The sequence below is a fragment of the Aquila chrysaetos genome, chromosome 21, assembly GCF_900496995.4.
Source record: "Aquila chrysaetos chrysaetos chromosome 21, bAquChr1.4, whole genome shotgun sequence".
NCBI lineage: Eukaryota > Metazoa > Chordata > Aves > Accipitriformes > Accipitridae > Aquila > Aquila chrysaetos.
Window position 1 is genome coordinate 17,192,950 of NC_044024.1, and position 21,983 is coordinate 17,214,932.

The window sequence follows — 21,983 nt, forward strand, 5'->3', positions numbered from 1 at the left end:
CTCTACCTCCTCCCCTCAGTGGGGCAGGAGGACGGGGAATGGGAGTTGGGGTCAGTTCATCACACGTTGTCTCTGCTGCTCCTTCCTCCTCAGGAGGAGGACTCCTCACTCTTCCCCTGCTCCAGCGTGGGGTCCCTCCCACGGGAGACAGTCGTTCATGAATTTCTCCAACATGAGTCCTTCCCACGGGCTGCTGTTCTTCAAGAGCTGCTCCAGCGTGGGTCCCTTCCACGGGCTGCAGTCCTTCAGGCACAGACTGCTCCAGTGTGGGTCCCCCGCAGGGTCACAAGTCCTGCCAGCAAACCTGCTCCAGTGTGGGCTCCTCTCTCCATGGGGCCACTGGTCCTGCCAGGAGCCTGCTCCAGCAGGGGCTTCCCATGGGGTCACAGCCTCCTTTGGGCATCCACCTGCTCCAGGGTGAGGTCCTCCCCGGGCTGCAGGTGGAGATCTGCTCCACTGTGGACCTCCCTGGGCTGCAGGGGGACAGCCTGCCTCACCGTGGTCTTCCCCACGGGCTGCAGGAGAATCTCTGCTCCGGCGCCTGGAGCACCTCCTCCCCTCCTTCTTCACTGACCTGGGCGTCTGCAGGGTTGTTTCTTTCACATCTTGTCACTCCTCTCTCCACGGCTGTTCTGGTGCTGGTTTTTTTCCCCCTTCTTAAACATGTTATCCCAGAGGCGCTACCACTGTCACTGATGGTCTTGGGCTTGGCCAGCGGCAGGTCCGTCTTGGAGCTGGCTGGCATCGGCTCTGTCGGACATAGGGGAAGCTTCTAGCAGCTTCTTGCAGAAGCCACCCTGTAGCCCCCGCCCTGCTACCAAAACCTTGCCACGCAAACCCAATACAGTTGCATATAAGCTTTGTACAGAATGGTTTCCTCACTTTATGCACTCTGATACACACTAGGCAGGTGTCTGCAAGAAGAAGAAAAGGAATGCCAAGAGGACTACCACAAAACTACCATTACAGATGCATCTGTAATAAATACTTGCGAAATGCAGAAAGACAGCAGGACTGATCCTGTTTTTGCACCCACTGCTGCAGACCTGCAGTTCCCTGTAGCAACCCTGCTGACTTGTGCAGCAGTCTGCATGAATAGCCAGTGTCACCTCCTGCAGCTTGCAATTCTTCCCTCCTGGCACATTAATACTTAGCAGTTTTAACTTAAAATACAGCCAAAAACTCCTTCTCCTACATCCTAAATCCGCTATAAACAATGACTCTTACTTGTCTGCTTGTTAAAGTATGGCAAAAGGGAGAGTAAAATGCAGATCTTGTGTCACTACCATTAACACTGATTCACTGTGAAGCACGAGGTGTGGAACAACCACAAATAACCACATAGAGTGAACAAGGTGCAGAGTCACATGAATCAGAGAAATTTCTGAAAGATTTCCAGCCCCATGACTGGATAGCTACACTTACTCAGCTGGACGGAGACTACTGAAGGAGCAGCCAGGCCAGCAGCAAAATATCCTTTTACTGTTCCGCAGCCAGCGAGAGCTGAGGATGCCCAGCAGCACCAGAAGTTGTTTCCTGCTGACTGTAACCAAGTCTGTTTCTCTGCTCTGCGCAAGTGTCTCTGTAATATAATTCTCTCTATTTGCTTGTAGCCATATTGAAAAAGTAGTAATATTGCAGAGAAAGAAAATACACTGACATAAACAGAATTCTTCTGGGTTTACATCAGCATGAATAACAGCAAGCTGACACAGAAATTTGCATCTGAATTCCTCTGCTGATTAGTTGGGTTGGGATGAAGTGTTTCTGATAGTCTATCAGTAGTCCTGAGCCATAACTTACAGCCTGTGTCACTGAGCATGGACAGATACGTCTGACACTTCTCTGTGGCACTCTGTGTCCAGGTTCTGAGACGATGTGGTTAAATTAAGCTGTCCAGCTGCTCGTGCTTTCTAGATGTGGTCGGCCTTGGCTCCTGACAAGCTTGTCAAGGTCTCAGTTTTCTGAAGGGCTAAAAAGAGCTTGGGAATCAATGAAATACCAGCCCAAAGCACTTACCACCAGCTAGTCAGCTACAGTGCTGGCTGGAGAGACAGAAGAACTAGCAGGAAGAGAAGATAAGGAGGACAAGAAACGAGAGGGAAAGACCTGGAGATCCGGACAGGAAGCAGAGGAGGAGACAGGCTTCCAGGGCTCACACTAACCTTGAGCTCCTCTCCCAAACTACACAGACAGCTGAAAAGCAAACCAGGGCTGCTTTAGGTAGGGTTTGCTGTAATCCTTGCAGATACCAAGGGGCCTTCAACAGCTCTTGTGAAACTTCTCTGCGGAGGCACACTCACCCAGGCAGGACAATTTTGGGGCTCAGAAGAGGCCTTTTCTGTCTGACACCATGCCTCGGGCCGTGCTCACCTTACAGCATGTCCTGAGCAGCAGCTGGAAGAGGCTTCCTTTGTTGCATGAGATGCAATAAACAAGTGGGCCTCATCTGGCACACACACGGAGCTCTTCAGGGGTCTGCATCCCAAGTCTTGCCTTCCCAACAGTTCCAATACAAGACCCTCCCATCAGCTGCTAAGCCATCTTCCAACCCGTTGACCAGTTCCTCCTCAGAGGCTTCCCTGTACATTGGCACAAGTCCCGCACCAGGGTCCTCGGGGTCTTCTTCTCCCACCTGTCTTTCAAAGCAGACACCTATGCTGCAGTTGCTCTTCCCTATTTTGTTACTGAGGGGATGAAACCAAATGAGGAAAACTCCCGTAAGAAACACAGAACAAAGTGTGCCAATGAGCAAAGGGAAGTTTCACAGCGCTCTCTCGCTCTGTGGTATTATCTGTTCATATTCATTCTCTCATCTCGTACAAACATAAACCAGCTTCCCATCGCCCCCACTACCTCTTTTCACCTTCAAGCAGTAAGCACCTCTGTCAGACCACAAGGACTAGGACCTACACTTTGCTCATTTATTCCTCTAGTAGCCGAATCCTTGTAACAGCCCCTTGTCATCCTGGAAGAGCAGCTGCTGGAAATTCAGCACGCTGTGTTCTGCTAAAACATCTCTGGCCTCTCTCACGTAGTGTCCACAGTCCTTTCCCTCTGAAGGGCTCCGTCGCAAGCGCTGGTGTTCAGAGCCTACAGCACCTCTGTGCAACAGCCTGGACAGAGTCTGTGTTTGGCAGAGCACAGAGTGGGAGGCTGGTTTAGTTCCCAAATTGTGGAGACTGGGAGAAACATGACAAACAGAGAATCTGGCAGGATCCCACATCTGCTTTCCTGCTCATACCATCTTCCCCTTCCAAGCAACAGCATTCACTCTGGGCAGCTGTAAGGCTGAGCAGAGGCGAGTTATGGAACAAGGAGTCAGTAAAGGGAGACTGGCCTGCTGCTCTTCATGCTGTCTCAGAACCCTTCTCCAGATCGGCCTGAAGTTTGTCACCTGTATAATAACATGTTGCAGCTCAAGAGAAAAAAAGAAATAAATTGCACTATGTAGACTTCTTACCTCTAGAACCTGTGCTTAGTCATATTGAACCTTAGCTTTTCTACTTACTGGCTATGGATCCACAAGTAGCAGTCCACAGATGTTGTGGTTTAACCCCAGCTGGCAACTAAGCAATAATAGCAGAGAGGTGGAGGAAGCTGTCAAAACCTTGCTACACAAACCCAAATGACCCTGCTTATCATTAGCTTCACTCCACCACAAGCATGGATAGCCACCCCATGAGCATCTGCCTTCTCCATACTGGGTTGACACCGGTCTAGGTGGTGTTCTTTTTTTCAGCAGATAGGCTTGCCCTGTGAAGGAAGGCCAGCGGTCAGCTGGCCAAACGTGGATTCAATATTATTCTTACCATTCACCCTCTTTATTCCATCCTCCAGGCCAGAACAGTGTCAGTTTAGAGAAAAGTGGCTTAAGGACATCATTGAAAATAAAAGAATCATCATGGAAAGACTTACTTTCTAATGAACAGTTCCAATTCACCATCACCAATGCTCTGTTGGTATTTTGTGGAGAATCAAATAAACACAATGAAGAAAGAATGGCTCTTCCTTATTAGCATTTCTACTTTGCGGATACATAAAAAGCATTAAATCTGTGCAAAAATCAACTATGGCCTGACGTGGGAGCTGGCTTTAAATGATGGTCCCTTGCAGGTATGAGTGGGTACGGCTGGACAGAACCAGGTTCCAGACTGTAAATGGGAAGAGGCAGCTGGGCTGGACTTGCTGTTTGTGAACACCACGTCTGCAGAACTCAAGGGAAACACATTATAGGACTTTTTATTTTCTTCATACAAACATACAAGACATCTCTGCTGCCAAAATTACCACACAGAGATTTAGGGGAACAAAAAAAACCCTCTAGAAAACACTTTGTTTTTAAAAGCATTTGAGAAAAAAGAAGGCTAAGGGAGGTATATCTGGCAATATGCAGTTGAATCAAAGATAACCACCACAGAAGCACTACCCAGAGTAGGCCTCTGAGTAGAGTTTAAAGACAGCCATGTAAGATTGCTGAAACAGACCAAATTAAAATACCACAGGAGGTAAAATAAGGTTTTAATCTAGAACACTTCCATAGACAAAAGAATTTCAAATAAATTGAAAGATACATCCTTGTTACCACCTATGTACATCCAGGGGTTCCAATCACTGCACCCCACTGCTCTGATACCTATGTATAACATAGGAAAAAAAGAAGCAAGCAACTTAGTTCTTCACCACGGGCTTTGGCGGATTGAAGATCAGACCCTCCTATTACTGTTACTTTATACCCCAGTTGCGATCTGCTTGCTTTAAAGTAACTAAAGCCCATCTGTATTAAATTACAAACTAATTTCTATTTACAAGTCTAGTTTGAACCACAAACCAACCTCAACTGTTTTGAGAAAAAAATAAATCTAAAAGACTTATGAAAAAATACCTAAGTGGACAGTCTTAAATCTTAAATGGGAACTTGGGAGTTCCTTCATTTTTGCTACTGTTACTAGTAGCTTGCTTCTAATGGCCAGTCGACTCTGATTAATCAAAATAAAGGGAAAATTGCACTTATCAGCATCAGGTAACAAAGCCCTCCCATGGAATCCTTCTGCTTGTCCGATTCAAAGCGAGCACACAACATTGTCACCTCTAGTCTTCCCTGCTTGTTCCTGCCTTCCCTGCCTCGTAGCCTTTCACTTTACGGGGATTCCTTGCAGATGGTGAAAAAATCATCCAAGAAAATCTGACAAAAGTAACTGTTTCCTCGATACAAGTAATCCACTCCTGAGGCTTGGCCCTGTTGGGTGAAAGGCACTGCAGCACTTGCAGCTTTTTTCAAATCATGACTGGAACAGGTTAGCTGCTGCTTGGTAGAATCTACAGCGTACAGTTCAAATAAAGAATTATTTTTCCTCTTTGCCCTTTGTCTTTCTGTAGACCATCTCTCGAAAGCTTGCAAGGATCTTATTCTCTCGTTTCCTCCTCTCCTCCTGGTTGAAGGATGCCAGAGCTCTCTTTTCATCTGCGCTGTAAATCTGGTTCTCTTTACGCAGACGCACAGCTTCCATTCGGCGATGTCTGTGGAGGAGAACATTGTGTACATCAGCACGGGCTGGGGGATGTAATGCCCCATCACGGCTTCCACCCATCAACTGGCCTGAATGTTTTGAGGGACTTACAAATAAAGATACCCAGACTACAGAATCCAAACTGCACACAAACCTTCCCAGGAAGGAGCATGGCAGAGCAAGAAACTGAATTCTGGGGGTGTCTGCTCTCAGGCAGTCAGCTGGAAGCCCCACCTAACCCCAGGGCATCAGCTGCCGGCTCACCAAAATTTAGGTGAAGTTCCTGTTGGACTTGGAGAAAAAAGTGCAGCCAACCTCTCATACTTTGATTTGTCTCCCACTGAAGAGCCAGCACATCACCACTGCTGTCCAAACACACCACCTTTGAGCCACCTGACACAAGCATCTCCTCATTTGAAACACAAGATAAGTATATTACCTGGAAAGAATTTTTGCTCTTGAGGAGAATGTGTCCTTAAAAACCTCACCATCTATAGCAATAGGGAGTTTAGTGTAGATTATTAAAAGCACACAGAGAACCTTCTCTTCTGTGCTTTCAACTAGAGCTTGGAAGCAGTTTTCCAACCGGCCAACAGAGGAAGCAGCTCTTGAAAATTTCACTGAACCATTACCATCATCAAAACCATACCTGCTGCCACTCATGACATAACCAGAGCTCTCAAACGATGCAATCTCTTCACTGGTCAAGCCGATTTCACCTCTCCGGGGTATACGTTTTCCTGCTTTTACGTACTCTGCCATTGCTGCACCTTCACCGGGCAAGAGGGCATGTCCATAGCTTAAAAAAAAAAAAAAAAAAAAAAAAAGCCGTTATTTCAAGCAGTCTCAAATAGAGAGAGCCTGAGCTAAACATCCAACTTCCCTGTTCACTACTTGCTACAGATGCATTTTTAAGCACTTTCTTGTTCTTTCCCACACATTGGCCTGTTTCTTCCTTATGGCTAACACTAGCAACAACATTCATTAAATTACCAATTGTATCCGTTCTGATTAAACAGTAATGAAAACACTATAAAGTCACAATACTGCAGAGCATTAGAATAAAGGCATCTTACAATTGATTTTCTAGGAATTGAGGCGAAAAAGCATAAATCAGACTTTTCTGCCTGAATTCAGGCCAGGATAAAGGCTAGCACCACTACCACTTCTGTCTGTGAGTTTCTGGCACAGCATTTCTCTCCGATACATGCCACATTGCTACAACAGCCCTTTTGAACAGTAACCTTCACGCTTGATTTACTTGATTTGATCAAAGTACCCTTAGAGCTGGCTACTCACTTCAAAGGCCTATCATCCTGAGATGCATGAGTTTTGGGTGCTTCTGGTCCAATCAAGCTGTCAGCTTCTGTATTTTCTGCAGCAATCAAATAATGAGGAAGATTAATATTGTGCCCATTGTTCTTTGTTATCAGAACAGTTACACAGGTCAGCAACACCTAACAAAAAATTCATGAAAAGGACACCAAGAAGTTTCGATCCAAGTTTAAAGTCAGGTGACCTACTTGATCTCTCAATCCAGAGATCTTCCCCTTGAAATGTTTCATCATCAGAATCTTCACTACTTGAATCGCTGGATTCCTTCCTGCTCTTCTTATTTTTCTTTTTCTTATACTTCTTCCTGTAATAAAGTCAAAGACAGACATGCTATTTACCAAAATTTAAGATGAAAGAAAGTGCTTGGAATCATACTCAAGTCATTAGTTTCTCAAGGCAACTTCCACCTATGGAAAGACGGGCTGTCTGCATATAGACTGTTGCTGTTTCACAGAAAACTTTACAGCAAAACAAAGACAAAATATGCACCGTTATGCCTTTCATATAGCGTTAAAAAGTGGCTCCCTACGTTTGCAGCAAGTTCTCTATGCTGCATGGTTCTGCAAATTTACAGAAAATTCACCAAATTAAGATTTCTCGACAGCATTTATAGCCCTAATTAGAAGAGTGCTCAGCCTTCCTCACTATCTGCCAAGAAAGTGGTGCTGCCCTCTAGTCAAAAGCAGATAGAATTACACACAACAACCTGGAAACTTACTTTCTGTTCTTCTTTTTCTTCTTCTTGCTTTTCTTTTTATCTTCATCTGAAAAAAGGAAAGTGTACATATTATCAAAAGAGAGATGATTAGCTATAATTAAGTAGTTTACTGCACTGTGAATAACTAACTGAATGCCTTAGTAGGCACCAGAATGCCTTAGTAAGCACCAGAATGCCTTAGTACACAGCTTCTCAGACATGATTTGTTTAGGTACCAAATAATACTGACAAAGTCTTAGTAGAAAGCTACCTGCAATATTGTTCAATATGAGAACATGCTGAATGTATCTCTGGCGTGAGACGCCCAATGGATGCTAAATTCAGAAATCCTGTTTCTTGAGGCCAGAACACAAGCGCTCAAGGAAAATGCACTGCAAACCCAGCAAGATGGTGAAAGAAAATACCACTGGATTGATGCTGCAGCTCTGTAATTTCAGAACACTGCAAGCTGTCCTGGTTTCAGCTGGGACAGAGTTAATTGTCTTCCTAGCAGCTGGTACAGTGCTATGTTTTTGAGTTCGGTATGAGAAGAATGTTGATAACACACTGATGTTTTCAGTTGTTGCCAAGTAATGTTTAGTCTAAAATGAAGGATTTTTCAGGTTCTCATGCCCAACCAGCGAGAAAGCTGGAGGGACACAAGAAGGTGGGAGGGGACACAGCCAGGGCAGCTGACCCAAAGTGGCCAAAGGGGTATTCCATACCATGTGATGTCATGTCCAGTATATAAACTAGGGGGAGTGGGTGCAGGGGGATCACCGCTCAAGGACTAACTAGGCATCGGTCGGTGGGTGGTGAGCAGTTGCACTGTGCATCACTTGTATATTCCAATCCATTTATTATTACTACTGTCATTTTATTAGTGTTATCATTATCATTATTAGTTTCCTCTTTTCTGTTCTGTTAAACGGTTCTTATCTCAACCCACGAGTTTTACTTCTTTTCCCGATTTTCTCCCCCATCCCACTGCGGGGGGGGGGGAGGGGGGGGAGTGAGTGAGCGGCTGCACAGTGCTTAGTTGCTGGCTGGGGTTAAACCAGGACACAAGCGTGCAACAAAAGCCAGAAGTGTCGCTTTGCCTTCAGAGGAGCAGAAGGAGAGCTCTCACGCCACGCATATTAGTCAAAACTCTCTTTTCTTACCACTGGAGTTCTGCTCTGACTCCGACTCACTGTCGCTGTCCTCAGAATGTTTTCTGCGTTTTCTTTTGGATGCCTTCCGCTTTTTCTTCTTTCTTTTCTTCTTCTTTTTCTTTTTTTCCTCTAAAATGTTTTTAAAATACAACATTAGAGAACAGACAAAGATCATCTAGCTCCATATGTATTTCCCGATCTTCCCAAAGCAACGCTCTCCTTTGAACTGGAGCCCACCACACTGCCTTCCACCCATCAAAGCCAGTGAATCTCCTGCAAGCAACAACAGCAGATTCTAGGCTTTGGTAGCTTCCTGTTTTCGAAACAAGCTGTGTAAGGAATGCAAAATACCTTCCGAGCTGGAATCTGAAGAACTACTCTTGGATTTCGCTTCTTCATCTTCTACCGGTGTGTGCTCATCAGAACTGAATAAAAATTAAAGTTTTCTATTTAAAATCTATTTTGTAGTATTCAAGATCAAAGGTACACACATGACCAAACACACGCTTGCAGATTTTAAGTCGATACTTGCAACAGAGTAAACTATTAAACAGCTAATTTGCAGGACGGGAACTCCTTTCAGAACCACAACACAAAGGTCACCTGATCTACAATAAATCACATCTTGCATAATTGGGATGTTGGAATTATTTGGGACCAAAAAAACCCCAAAAAGAACAGAAAAGTAATAATCTCATTGTGTTGATTCAGAAATCAACTGACACAATGTGAATTGCGGCAAAGGGACTAGACATTTTTGTAAATTAAACCGACGCACAATCAGGAGCATAGAAACCGGAAGGAAAAAGAAAGAGTGTGCCTTACTCGGGGTCAGGAACCTTTGGTGACAGTCCCCAGACTTCAGGTGCGCCCAGTTCCCCAATTCTCTCTCTCTCATTGAGCCTCCTGTAACGGAAAACACCTTCACCGAAGGCCCGTGTGCGATCGCCAGCCCATAAACATTTTGAGTCCGGCATCTGTCACCGGTTCTAACGGCCTGAAGCAGCCACGCTCGGGAGAAGAAACAACCAGCGGCCTGGGAGGCCGGACGCAAACCTCCGCGCACCGCGGAGCCCCGGCGGCTGACGGCTGTCAGCACCCTCCCAGCCGAGCCCCGGCGACGCCCGCCGCAAGGACGGGCCGGAGGGGCAGAAAGCGCCGGGCAGCGCCGCCGCACCGGGACGCCAGGCCGGGAGAGGGCCCTGCAGAAACAGGCCCAGCCGCCCGGCACCCTCCCCTCCCCGGGAGCGCCGGTTCCTCCGAGCGGAGGGGGGGCCGGGGAACCGGCACGACAGGCCCTACGGAACGCCGCCCGGGGCCGGCGCTCGCCTCTGCCGCAGGATCTCCTCCTTCTCCTTCTCGTAGTACTCGGGCCAGGCCTTGCCGTGGTGGTGGCCGTGGTGCGCGGCGGAGCGCGGCCCGCCGGGGGTGCGCTCCCGGGAGCGGGACCAGCTGCGGCTCCGCCGGTGGCTCGGCCGCTTCAGGCCGTTGCGCTCGCGGGAGCGGGACCGGGAGCGCGACCTGCGGCCGCGGCGTTCGGGGCTGGCGGCCGGCGGGCTCCGGGAACGCGACGCCGGCGCCATGGCGGCGGGGCGGGCGTTGCCGATGAGCCGCTTCCGGGTGGGGCGGCACTTCCGGCGCCCTCCCGTCCGGGCTGGCGGCGGCGGGGCGGAAGCGGGCCGGAAGCGGAGCGGAAGCGGGGCGGCCCCGCCCGCGGGGCGCACCGCCCCACCCGCCCGTGCGGCAACACGGCGCCGCGGCGGCGGCGGCGGCGTTCCCGGCGGCGGCTCCCTTTGTGCTGCCGGCGGCGGGACGAGCCCCGCGGCGGCCGGGTCGGGTCCCCCGGGAGCCGAGCGGCCGCCCGGCAAGCATGGACGTGCGGGCAGCGGCGGTGCCAGGTAAGGCGGCGGCGGCGGCGGCGGGTGGCGGCGGGCTGGCGGCGGGGGTGCAGGCCCGGCCCCGCGGCCGGGAGCTGTCCAGGGCGGCCCCGGCAGCAGCACTGCCCGGCGGACAGCTCACGGCCCGCCCCCGCCGCCGGCGAGGGGTTGGGGGGGCGGCGGGGGGAGTCCCCGTTACTCACCCTCCGCCGGAGCCCGCGGGGCGGCGGGGGTCCCCCTTCCCCGGGCACCGCCTGGTACCTTCACGGCCGATCGTTTGGAAATTAAAAAATACGGGAGCTCCCTGACAGGCCCGGCACGGTCTCGGTGGCAGCACGTAAGGAGCAGGCGAAGCAGCAGCGATCTGGGGAGAAAATGACACACGTTCTGTATGAAGATCAGACGCTCGCTGTCCTTCTCTGAGCGTCCTTCCCCTGCAGGGTGCCAGGTTTGAGCACCTTGCAGCCGTGCTTTCTTAAAAAACAACCCGGAGTTTCTGCTCTGCCCTGGGAAGTGCGGCGTAACATTGCTGGGCTCCGGTGAGCTCGGCATGAACGGGGCATGTCAGACGGCTGCTCCATCCCGGAAAGCCCTTGTTGGTTTATGCTGTCTAGAAAAGATGTCTGAGTATGTCAGTCTCTTTTCTACAAACGAAACGCTATTTCAGTTCCCAAACCTATCATAAGCAGCATAAAAAAATCTGTAAGAAGGAGGAGGCCTATTTAAATTGCGTGTTATCTTGGTGCATGTAACCACATGCAGAATGGGGACGGAAAAGATGTTACCAGAGGTTGGCATATGTGTATGGGGTTACTCTACCCTGTGTCTGTCCGAGGTATCTCCCTGCTGTGGAGCTTTCTGAATATTTTGAGTATCAGGGACTACTGCTTGCCTAATTAAACCAGATAAGGCTATCTTTTAAAAGGCTGTTGTTTTGATTGGCGGTATGGTCATTTGAATGAGACAGCTGGAAGTGACTATATTTTTGCCAGCTGAATCCATACTGCCTGAATCCAGGCTCAGTGACTTTGTCTCTCTGCGCTTGCAGTCTCAGGAGGAACCTGAAACCTAGAGTGATCCGGAGACTTAGCAGCCCGTATCCACACTCTCCTCACAGGCTGCCCAAGTTTGTTTACCCCTGTGGTATGTGAAGTCAGATGTCCCCAGGAAGAAGTCCAGGCCACTATGTGCTCCCAGCACTGGTTACAGGAGGTCACGCCACCAAGCCCCGAGAGAGATGGAAGCTGCTGGGCCAGACACGTAACATAGAGACCTGTCCACGTGGCAAGTAAATGTACCCCTGAGGCCTTCGTGGCCTTCCCTAGCTTCTCCCCTGGGGTCCCCCACAGCCAGGGCTCAGGGCTGCCCCAGAAAAGGGGTGGAAGACCCTGAAACGTGGCCAGCGGCAACGTTCTGTGCACTGGAGCCGGGGTCTACCGTGTGCTGATGCGGGCTGGCAGGGAGGCGAAGAGCAAGGGGGTTTCAGAGGCACTGAGCACTGCAGCGCTCGGCACAGCTCACAGCTGGCCACCAGCCTTTGGTAGCGCTGAGGCAGCTCTCTTGATACAGCCACTCATGTCTGCACCCGAGGGTCTGCCTTGGCCAAATGACGACTAAAATATCTACCTCTCAGGAGCGTGCGGCCCCTCTGTTACTTACTATTGTAAAGTGGTTTGAAGTATTTTTATACACAGGTTATACAATGCACATATATGCAGTACGTAACAGCATCTAAAACAACTACTATTGTCAATAAAAAGCATCACTGGACTTTAAATTCGGTTATGTGAGGCTTTAAATACTGGGATTGACAGGAAAAATACTCTCTGAAAATTCCTCAAAGCACAAATAGTGGAAATTGGTATTTTAGAGTCCTTCAGAAGCAGTGGTATTTCATTTGAAATTCCACAGTGGAATAATATTTCTGTCCCTAAAAGTAGCCTTAGCTAGGATAACTGTTGCATTTTGATTTTACTGAAGGCCCTAAGGGAAAATTCACTGTCCTGTTTATAAAATTTAAATTATTTAAATGTAAAATACATTTTTTCATGACAGAGAATGCTTCTTTGTCTCTCAGATTTGTCAAGTCTTTAAAAGAAATTTCTGTTCCCACAAACTGTATTTTTAAAAAAGAAGAGAACTCTTCAAATTGTTTAACTGAAATCTTGTCACTGAATTGCATATTTTTTTGTCTTCTCACAAACGCCTACATATCACTTCTTTAAATTTGTACTTAGTATTTTCAGAGCCTCCATCCCAGAGTTTTTTTTGATCACTCCTATGCATCAAAATAAAAGTTGCTATTGTGTCTCCTATCTATTTTTCAGTTCCAAGAACACCACGTTTAGGTCTATGTTCTAGATGTTTCTTGTCAATATCTTAGATAAAACATCTCTTTTCATTTGTCACTATGTAACATTTTATGGGAGTCAAATCACCAACCGCTTTCTAGGCTTATAAAAAAATAAAAGAAGAGGAAAAAATCCCCCAAAACTAAGATGTGCGTGCTAGACAAAAAAAAAATTCACACTGAAACTCTGCATTCCGGTGCAGGAGGACTGAGTGGCAGCTTCAGTAAAATTTTTTAAGCTGGTCAGAGCATTAGCTCTGCCCTGACCATGGCAAGGTGACAGTGGAGTTCAGATTTTATACCTGATATGAGAAGTTGCCATAGGGAGAAGCTTCTGCGAAAAGGTAAAAGTCAAGGAGGTGGTGCAACTCTCACAGCTAGACCAGCATCTTTTAAATTAGCCAGCATTTCTGTGGCAAAGGGTAAGCAGTTCAAACCTGATTTTTAAGAACTGATGATGCTTCAGGAGCAGGGCTCCTTCCAAATCAGTGCTTATCTTTATCTGTAAATTTTCCTGTTAGTTATTTAGAAATGAGATAGGCAATGAGGGGAATAAACCTCCTTAAAGCCAAAGGAAGAAAGGCTAAGAAATGGTTTAATTTGGACTATCAGACATTTTTGGAGGAGAAAAAAGAACACTGGATTATACATTATGAATTAAAACAATTATAGTGTTATTTTCATTTAATATAACCTCCTCTGTGAAAATTACTAAGAACCTATATCAAAGGAGAAAACTTAATTGAAGGGTTATATGAGGAGGAAAAGCCTACCTTTTCCGCCGATTATTCTTTTCCATTATTCTTCTTCACTCAACTCTCTGGAAAACCCTGTAAATAAACAGAAACCGGCTTTGTAACATTTCAGATCTGAAGGCTCACTTCAAAAAGGCACTTCTGCCACTAGCTATACAAATACAGGGAGCATGGCAGGTGATCTTCTGGCTAGAAGGGCTCACAAACCTGGGTGGGACCATTTCATTGCCGATACACACAGTGAGGGATTGCAGTCATTTGTGCCAGTGACTGTGGCCTGTTAATGTTGTTGATCGAACTTGATAGAAGGATGTTTGATCTTGGCAAAGTTTTTGAATCTTACGAAAAATCAAGATCCCCTGTGGTTCAAGTCAACAAAATCCATAGGAAAAAAAAAGGAACAGATCAGTAACTGAAGATGAAAAATATCTTTCATGATCTCGGTGTTCTTTGAGCATTCACGGACAGTGAGAGTTTCCAAGAGACCTCATTGTGGATACGTCACTTTGATGACCACATGTCGAATGTGCCGAAGGCCGCGTTTTATTAGAGGACTTAGGTCTGTACAGCTCCTAGCGGAGTCTAACACGTGCCACTGTGGTGCAAAGAATACAAAACACGTGATCCTGCAGCGCGAGCGTGGGTGTTCAGGTTTAGGTTACAGGAGATTTCCTCGCTGTTGGGTGGAGGTGCCAGCTGCGTCAGCCGTTGGCAGAGCAGCGCCAGCCCGGTCTCTGCCCCCAGGAAGGAAATGAGCCGCAGTGGGAAATAACCTGCTGCCATCGCGTCTCCACAGCCTTATCCAACAGGGTCAGACGTAAGGCACGTGTTGGGGGGCTTACTGCGAGCTTCGCCTGGGGCAAGGAGAGCGGGACAGGCGGGAGCCTGGCAGGAGCGGCCAAGGCCGAAGCGAGGCCCGTGTGCTCGGCCCTCGGCTGCCCAAGGCCCCCGGTGGAGCAGGGCCAGGGACCGGCGAGGTGCGGAGCCCTCCCCCGCCAGCAGCCAACGCACGGGGCCTTGAGGCCTGTAACCGGCCCTCGGTGCACCTGAAGGCGAACGGGCGGGAGACGGCGCAGGGACGCGGCGACCCCGGGCGGTGCAGCCCCAGGCGGCCTCCGGGGGCTCCTGGGAGCCGCCGACCGCCTCAGCCCGCTACACCGGAACCGCGGCCGAGGGGCTCCCGGTACCGGGAGAAGGGTGGCCGGGCCGGGGGAGCCCACGGCGGGCACGGGCAGAGCACGCCTCGGCCGGCCCCGCCTGAGGCCCCCCCCCGCCTTGAGGCGGCCTGAGGACCGCCCCGCCCCGCCCTCCGGCCCCGAGCTCGGCCGAAGGTTCCCGAGACCGTTCGGCTCAGGGAGCCGAAGAGTGACGAGCGCGCTCGGGCGGATGCGCGGCGGCCCGCAGGGGAGGGCAGCGCGGTGCAGCGCCCCCTGGCGGCCGCGCAGCGGGGGCGGCGCCCGAGCCCGAGAAGCGGCGGCGGCGGCGGCGGCGGCCGGTGCCCGTTGTGCGGAGAAGGGCGGTGGGTGCTCGCGGCCGGAGCGCAGGTAACGCGGACCCTCGCCTTCCTCCTCCGCGCCGCGGGCTGCCCTTCTCCCTCCCGCCGCCGGGGAGCGGGGCCGGCCGCGCTCGCCTCGCCTCGAGCAGGAAGCGGCGGCGGGCACGGCCTGACCGCGCGGAGGCGGCGGAGGGGGCCGCCCGTCACCTCCGGCTGCCGCCGCCGCCGGGCCGCTCCCGGTGAGTCCGCCGCCGCTCCGTCTGGCTGAGGCGGGGGCCGCCCGGCCGCTCTTACCCCGCCCGGGGAACCGGCGGCGGGGCCCGGCGGCCGCCCGCGAAACACCTCCCGTGACGGTGCCCTCCCCGCGGCGGCGTCTCCGCCTCGAAACGCTCGTTTTCATGGTAAACTTCACCGGGAGCTGCGGGGAGGGGGGAACCGAGGGGTCGGCCTTGGAGGAGAGCGGGCGAGGCGTCTGCCTCGGACCGCGGCTGGCGTGCCGCGGCCGCGATCGGAGCGGGGAGGCGGGCGGGCGGGCGGTCGGCGGCCGGGGCCTCCTCATCTCGTCCTGCCCTTTCCAGGCGCAGGGGAATAAAGTTCTAGGAGTAAAACGAAGGACTTGGAGCCTTTCCGTCGCTGTTCGGGTGGGTCGGGGTTGGTTTTTTTTTGCATCGGGTTGGGGGGGGGCGGCGCGTCGAATCGGATCGATGGATCAGTTTGACTTTACAGATCATTTTTGTTACCGTGCTGACGCGGTGTCTCGGTTTCTAACACAAAGCAACCTTGCAAGTACATGAGGAGGGGTGGGGAAAAAAAAAAAAAAAGTTTCTTTTTCTGGGCAAGGAAGTGAAGTATCAATAGCATTTTCATTAACCTCGGTTGACTGGTAGCATACAGATGCATGGATTTTGTTGTCCTGCCCATAAATAATAACCTGGGTGTTATTGGGCTTTCTCATAACAATTTATGGAATATTTTCACAATTAAAAAGAAATCGCTAATGGTGTTTAAAGCCTTCCGAGAGACCCGAATCTCGCATCTTCCCGGTTTTCAAATTTACCTTATTTGCTGTTGAATCAGCTAAGCAGTTGTTTCTCTGTTCCTCACCTTGTAAGAATAGAGGATATATTCAGAATTGCGCATACCTTGTGTAGAAGGGGAAGGGACAAATAACCATAAGGATCAAGTTTGCAGAGTGCTATAGCATATAAGCTTATGAGTAGTGTCTCAGCTTTGTTTTTTCAAAAGAAGGAATAAACAGTAAATGTGGGAATATCACACAGTTAAAACCATAAATTTGTGTTTTTACTGATTTGATGCCTTTTACTTTCTCTTTGTAGGAATGGAGGGGAAAAAACTGATTTCTGCAACAGACACACAGTATTCTAGTGTGCTCCTTCAGTCTTTGAATGAACAACGTGGCCACGGACTTTTTTGTGATGTTACTGTCATTGTGGAGGACCGGAAATTTCGAGCTCACAGGAACATCCTTTCGGCCTCAAGCACATATTTTCACCAGCTTTTCTCAGTGGCTGGGCAAGTGGTTGAACTGAGCTTTGTAAGAGCAGAAATTTTTGCAGAAATTCTTAACTATATTTATAGTTCCAAAATAATCAGCATTTCATCCGATTTACTTGATGAACTGATTAAATCAGGGCAACAGCTGGGTGTTAAATTCATAGCTGATCTGGGCATACCTCCGTCTGAAGGAAAAAACATGCCAAGCGAGGGCAAAGATGGTGCTTCAGAAACTTCAACTTCTAGTCCAGGTCAAAAGGACGCTGAAACACAAGTACCTGTAATACGGCCAGAGGGTCAAGAGGTAACGGATGGGATGCCGGTGATAACACAATCATTCTCTTTACATGGCATAGAATATGAGACTACAAAAATTACAGTGAGCGATTCAGATGATGAAGATGATGATGTAATCTTTTGCTCTGAGATTGTTCCTCCAAAAGAATGTACTAAGGATAAAAATGCTGCAACCCAGAACCAGCCTTGCCCAAGTCCAGCTGGAGTTGTTTCTGACCAAAAATCAGGTGGTAGTGGTGGCTCTCCCCATTTGACGAGCACCACAGCAGCTCAAAAACTCACTTTGTCTGCCAGTCAGCTAAGCCCAAACCAAACACAATCAAGTGCTGAATCACTTGTCTCTGGAACACCACAGCATTTGACTCCCAATATCATTGTGCTAAATAAGCCTCTACTTAACTCATCGCTCAGTGCCAGCTCCTTGCATCAAACACATGTGACCCCTACAATTAATTTAGTTGAGGAGAACCAGCAGCCATCTAATAATGGCTCCTTAACTGAAGTGGAAACAACTGCTGTTGATGATGAAGAGGCTGTTGAAGATGATGTGGATATCATTAGCTCCTCTAGTCCTGGTTCAGTCAGCAGTAGCTCTTTGGTTCAGCAACCTTCTCTACCCAAAGCAGCAACCACTGAAGGATCAGGTGTACAGAAAAAACAGGTTGTTACATTTTCACAAGAGCCATTTTCTAAACCTGGAGAATTTAAAATAAAAATCTCAGATGTCCTTACTGGAAACAACAAGGAATTAAGTTCAGGTATAGCATCAAAGCATGTGGCAGAAGGGCAGAAAATCATAACATTAGATACAGCAACTGAAATAGAAGGCTTATCCACAGGCTGTAAGGTTTACGCGAATATCGGTGAGGATACATATGACATAGTCATTCCTGTGAAGGGTGATTCCGAGGAAGGCGAAGCCAAGGCTGATGAAACGCCTAGAACATCTGGTGGTGATTCTCCAAACAGGAAACGCATGAAAGTAAAGCACGATGACCATTACGAGCTCATAGTGGATGGAAGAGTCTACTACATTTGTATTGTGTGTAAGAGATCATACGCGTGTCTGACAAGTTTACGGAGACATTTTAATGTTCATTCCTGGGAGAAGAAGTATCCATGTCGATATTGTGACAAAGTTTTTCCTCTTGCAGAATACCGTACAAAGCATGAAATTCACCACACGGGTGAGCGAAGGTACCAGTGCTTGACGTGTGGCAAATCTTTCATCAACTACCAAATTACGGCCTCCCACATAAGATCAGTTCATAGTCAAGACCCTTCTGGAGATACCAAGCTTTATCGATTGCATCCTTGCAGGTCTTTGCAGATCAGACAGTATGCGTACATTACTGATCACTCAAGCAGTATACCAGTAATAAACGAGGGTGGAATTGTTTATCGTGTTGGCACAGGGAAGGATGGCACTGAAGGAACAACATCTAACCCTCCAGCCAAACAAATTACCTGGGATGACATTTTCATTCCGCAGGGAAATGAAGCAATTTTTAAACAAAATCCATCAGAGGGAAGTACTGAATTTGAGTTTGTAATACCAGAATCTTACTGAAATGCATTAAATGCAGGAAAAAGGATTCAGCGCAGAAATACTGCAGCTGTTTTAAATGAACTGTTAAAATCACTGTAAAATCAAACATTAAAGTGAAAACAAGTTAACTTGTTCTACCAACTCGTCGAGTGGTAGCACTTAGATGGATCATTAGTAGCTGCAAGCGATCTGTGGAAGCGATTCATCTGAAAGTTTACTTGAATAAAGAGTAAGACATTTCCAAGGAGCTGGCAGTGTTTTCTGGTATGTTAATTTTGATCAAAACATGGGGATTTGTAGCTTGAAAAGGTACAATTTCTTCTGAAGAGCTAGAAATCTTTCTTCTAAAGTAATTGAGGTAATTCCTGTACCCATACTTACTATGTAAACCCTTTCTTTCATGTTAGCACTTTAATGCTGAATTCTGTTTAGACGTTAACCAAGAAAACAGTAAGATTTTTCATTGTAGTCTCTTGAATATGGAACCATTTAAAAAAAAAAAATCTCAGAACTCATTTTTGTGAACAATGCATTACTGCAAGGGTCCAAAATAACTGATCCAATAGTTTGGAATAGTGTATTTTTGAATTAGCATCTTAGTTCTGCTTTTATAAGCACTATGAATCATCTGTCTTCATGCAAATAGTCTTGCCAACAAGAGATACTCAGTTAGGGCTAACTTGAACAAACTTTATTTATACTTGGCAGTATGGTGAGCAGAGTATTCAGTGTCTGGACCATTGTATTTTGCTCTTTTTGCAATGGGGAAAAAAAACCCCCAAACCCACAAAGCTCAATAGTGAAGATTAGAACACTTAGGAAGGAGAAAATTTTGCCTTTTCAAAGCTTGAGGAATAATGTTAGGTTTTCTTACTACTGGAAAAGATGCCAGTAGTTAGTTTGGAATAAAGTGCTGTTCCTTTTTTTGCCCTTCAAGAAGAAAGGCTTCAGTCTGGTATTTCAAAAAAAGGTAATACGATAAAATTAATCTTTTTTTTAGCTGAAAGCTTTGAAATTTGCTTCTCAAAACGATGAAATAATCTAAGTGCTGTATCAGTTTAGCACCAAGACTGCTGAGGATCTTGTATGCCTATTTGGCTAGATCTTTAAGTGAAACAGGGATTTGGATTTCACATGCATACACGCACTCACACATGCGCACAAACACCTCCCCCCCCCCCCCCCCCCACTTTTATAGGGTGTGGAAGCATGAGGACTAAACCAAGAATCAGAAAATACCCTCCATCCACTGTAATCCAAAGTATCATTTTTCTGCAGTTGACTAGTTGTCACCTATTTTCAGTTTTGGGTTTATTACATTGTCCTTTTTTCTCCTTGCAATTGGCACATATTTAGGCACTTAGAAGATAAATTAGATGTCCAACTTGAACAGGAAACAGTAGATCTGAGAAAAAACAAACAGCTGTTTACAGGAGTCATAGTTTAGCATTTCAGATTTAGTGACTTGTTGAATTTTTGTAAATGGTGATATGAAAACTGCTCAAGTTCTAGAGGTGACTGAGAAAGATTGTCGTGCATAGTACTAGTTAGTTATTGTAACCTTTCATTGCTTAAATTACCGTTAAAGGTTTTTCTTTTCATGTTTTAAGTAAGCATCTTGATCCTATGACCTTCAAGGTTAAGGTTTTAGACATATAGTACTCTAGACAGAAAGACATTTAAATGGTGAATGGTTCAAATACAACTTGAGCTGTAAAAAAGGGTACCAGAAATCTGTATGAGTAATGATGGGAGAAAGAGGAGGATTTGTTTACCTTATGCATGTAATGCTCAGCACTTCTGTTTTGTAGGCCAAGAACACAATGTACATGATTATTTCCAGATCATGTTGCAGACCCTTTTGAGTATAGTGGGGCATGCTTTCAAATGTTACAGGTTGGATGTTACCTGAGGTGGCATTTCAGCAGTCAAACATAATCCTCACAAGACATAAGTATTGATTGTCTGTATTAGCAGAGGTAGCTCTGACGTAGCTGGCTGCGTGCTATATTGAGACTTCCTGAACTTTTTGACAAGAAAAATACAATGCTATTTTTGTTACTGACATGACACTTCTGGAATTAAGCATATGTTGCAAAGTGTACCTTCAGTAATGAACATAATGGCTATCAATATTTGCTGCTGATGTATTTAAAACCTTAAATTAAACTGTGCCTACTAAAGGTCTCTTTTTGGAGGAAAACTGGAAAACTAGGGCTTTGTAACTATTTTTGCTAGAAGACTCGTGCTTGCATGTGTCTCAGGGTCTTCAGTTTTCCTTGGAAGTGATTTTTGATATCCAAAGTCCAGAGGTCATGTAAAGCATTTTTTTAATTTCACTTCCAGTATTTATTGGTTTGGAAACATGTTAAATCCATTCTTGTAAAACTTTTTATGGGGCCATGAGCTTTTATATTTAGATTTCTGGCTATTGCACTTATATTTGTTTTTTTGTTTGTTTTTGTAAACACTTAGCTTCCAGTTTAACTTAATGAAAAACCTTATGTAAATATTAAGAAATTGGCTTTGGGGTAATGGAAGAAAAAGATTGAATCTGAAAAAGCATTTATATAAAACCTAAAAATGTCAACAGAGTATGGTAGCAAACCTCACAGTCATTTATATGGATATAAAAACATTAACGGATCTGCTGCAAAATATGATAATGGTGGCTGCGTCCTCACTGTATGGTTTCTTTGGGGATTCATACCATAGCATTCCAGTATGTGAATTAAACAAATATTGAGATAACAATTGACTGCTTATTTATTTTGTACTGTTAAGGCATGCAGCTAATAAAAAGATGCAGAAGCTGACAACTATATACGTTGAGTTCTACAGCTATTGCCTAGGAACTGTTCCACGTGAAACATTTATCATTTTTGCCAGATCTGTAATGTATATAGTTGTACAGTCTTTCCTTAACATACTTTTTAAAGTTGTGTTCTACTTTTCATTAATCAATACTTGATATTAGTTCTTAGAGCTTTCTATGGCAAAAATAAAAAAGTTTAATTCTAAAGATGGGTGTAGCATATTTCTTTTTAATGACAACTTCAACTTCTACAGTCTAACATGTTAGATTACCAACAGTTTGTAGCTTCCTTTTCCAGGTCTTTGGGAATAGCAGGGAACCCCGTGGGGTCGGGGAGGTGTTTTTATTTGGGGCTTAGGTTTTTTTGGTGGTTTTTTGTTTGTTTGTTTGCTGGAGGTTTTGTTTTTTGGTGGGTTTTTTTTGGTTTGGTTTTTTTTTTTGGTTGAGCATTTCCAAGAAAGCAAATTAGGTGAAAAACTGAACTGTGTATTGTGAGCTGAATGTTGTTGATAGATGCTTACTCCCAGAATAGGCGGAGCTGCTGTGGAACAGTCTGTCCAACTACTACCCTACCATCATTGCAAATGAGCTAGAAATCAAGAAAAACATACACAGTGACCTGTGCAACGCATTT

The 21,983-nt window shown here is 46.9% G+C and overlaps 2 protein-coding genes across 4 annotated transcripts; one reads left to right on the forward strand and one right to left on the reverse strand.

Moving 5' to 3' along the window:
- Window positions 1–4,226: 4,226 nt before the first annotated feature.
- LOC115333807 (NFKB activating protein) lies at window positions 4,227–10,318 on the reverse strand. Its single transcript, XM_029997276.2, has 9 exons — window positions 10,026–10,318; window positions 9,522–9,602; window positions 9,048–9,121; window positions 8,706–8,825; window positions 7,564–7,609; window positions 7,034–7,149; window positions 6,810–6,885; window positions 6,160–6,309; window positions 4,227–5,520 (listed from the first exon to the last, which is right to left on the reverse strand). The coding sequence occupies exons 1-9, from the start codon at window positions 10,277–10,279 to the stop codon at window positions 5,346–5,348; spliced, it is 1,092 nt and encodes a 363-aa protein (XP_029853136.1). The 5' UTR covers window positions 10,280–10,318; the 3' UTR covers window positions 4,227–5,345.
- A 106-nt stretch (window positions 10,319–10,424) lies between these two features.
- ZBTB33 (zinc finger and BTB domain containing 33) lies at window positions 10,425–21,556 on the forward strand. 3 transcript variants are annotated; one of them, XM_029996930.2, is made up of 2 exons: window positions 10,425–10,594; window positions 16,511–21,556. In XM_029996930.2, the coding sequence occupies exons 1-2, from the start codon at window positions 10,567–10,569 to the stop codon at window positions 18,553–18,555; spliced, it is 2,073 nt and encodes a 690-aa protein (XP_029852790.1). In that variant the 5' UTR covers window positions 10,425–10,566; the 3' UTR covers window positions 18,556–21,556. The 3 variants fall into 3 exon arrangements, with proteins under 3 accessions (XP_029852790.1, XP_029852792.1, XP_029852791.1); XM_029996932.2 differs by lacking the exon at window positions 10,425–10,594 and adding an exon at window positions 15,101–15,222; XM_029996931.2 differs by lacking the exon at window positions 10,425–10,594 and adding an exon at window positions 15,127–15,574.
- The last annotated feature ends 427 nt before the right edge of the window (window positions 21,557–21,983 follow it).

Coding starts and splice junctions, on each gene's coding strand:
- LOC115333807 (XM_029997276.2), bottom strand. CDS start 10,279: ATGGCGCCGGCGTCGCGTTCCCGGAGCCCGCCGGCCGCCAGCCCCGAA. Junction 9,122..9,521: donor CCAAAGGTTCCTGACCCCGA/GTAAGGCACACT, acceptor ATTTTTATTCAG/TTCTGATGAGCACACACCGG. Junction 5,521..6,159: donor TATGTCATGAGTGGCAGCAG/GTATGGTTTTGA, acceptor TCTCCTCCACAG/ACATCGCCGAATGGAAGCTG.
- ZBTB33 (XM_029996930.2), top strand. CDS start 10,567: ATGGACGTGCGGGCAGCGGCGGTGCCAG. Junction 10,595..16,510: donor GCGGGCAGCGGCGGTGCCAG/GTAAGGCGGCGG, acceptor TTCTCTTTGTAG/GAATGGAGGGGAAAAAACTG.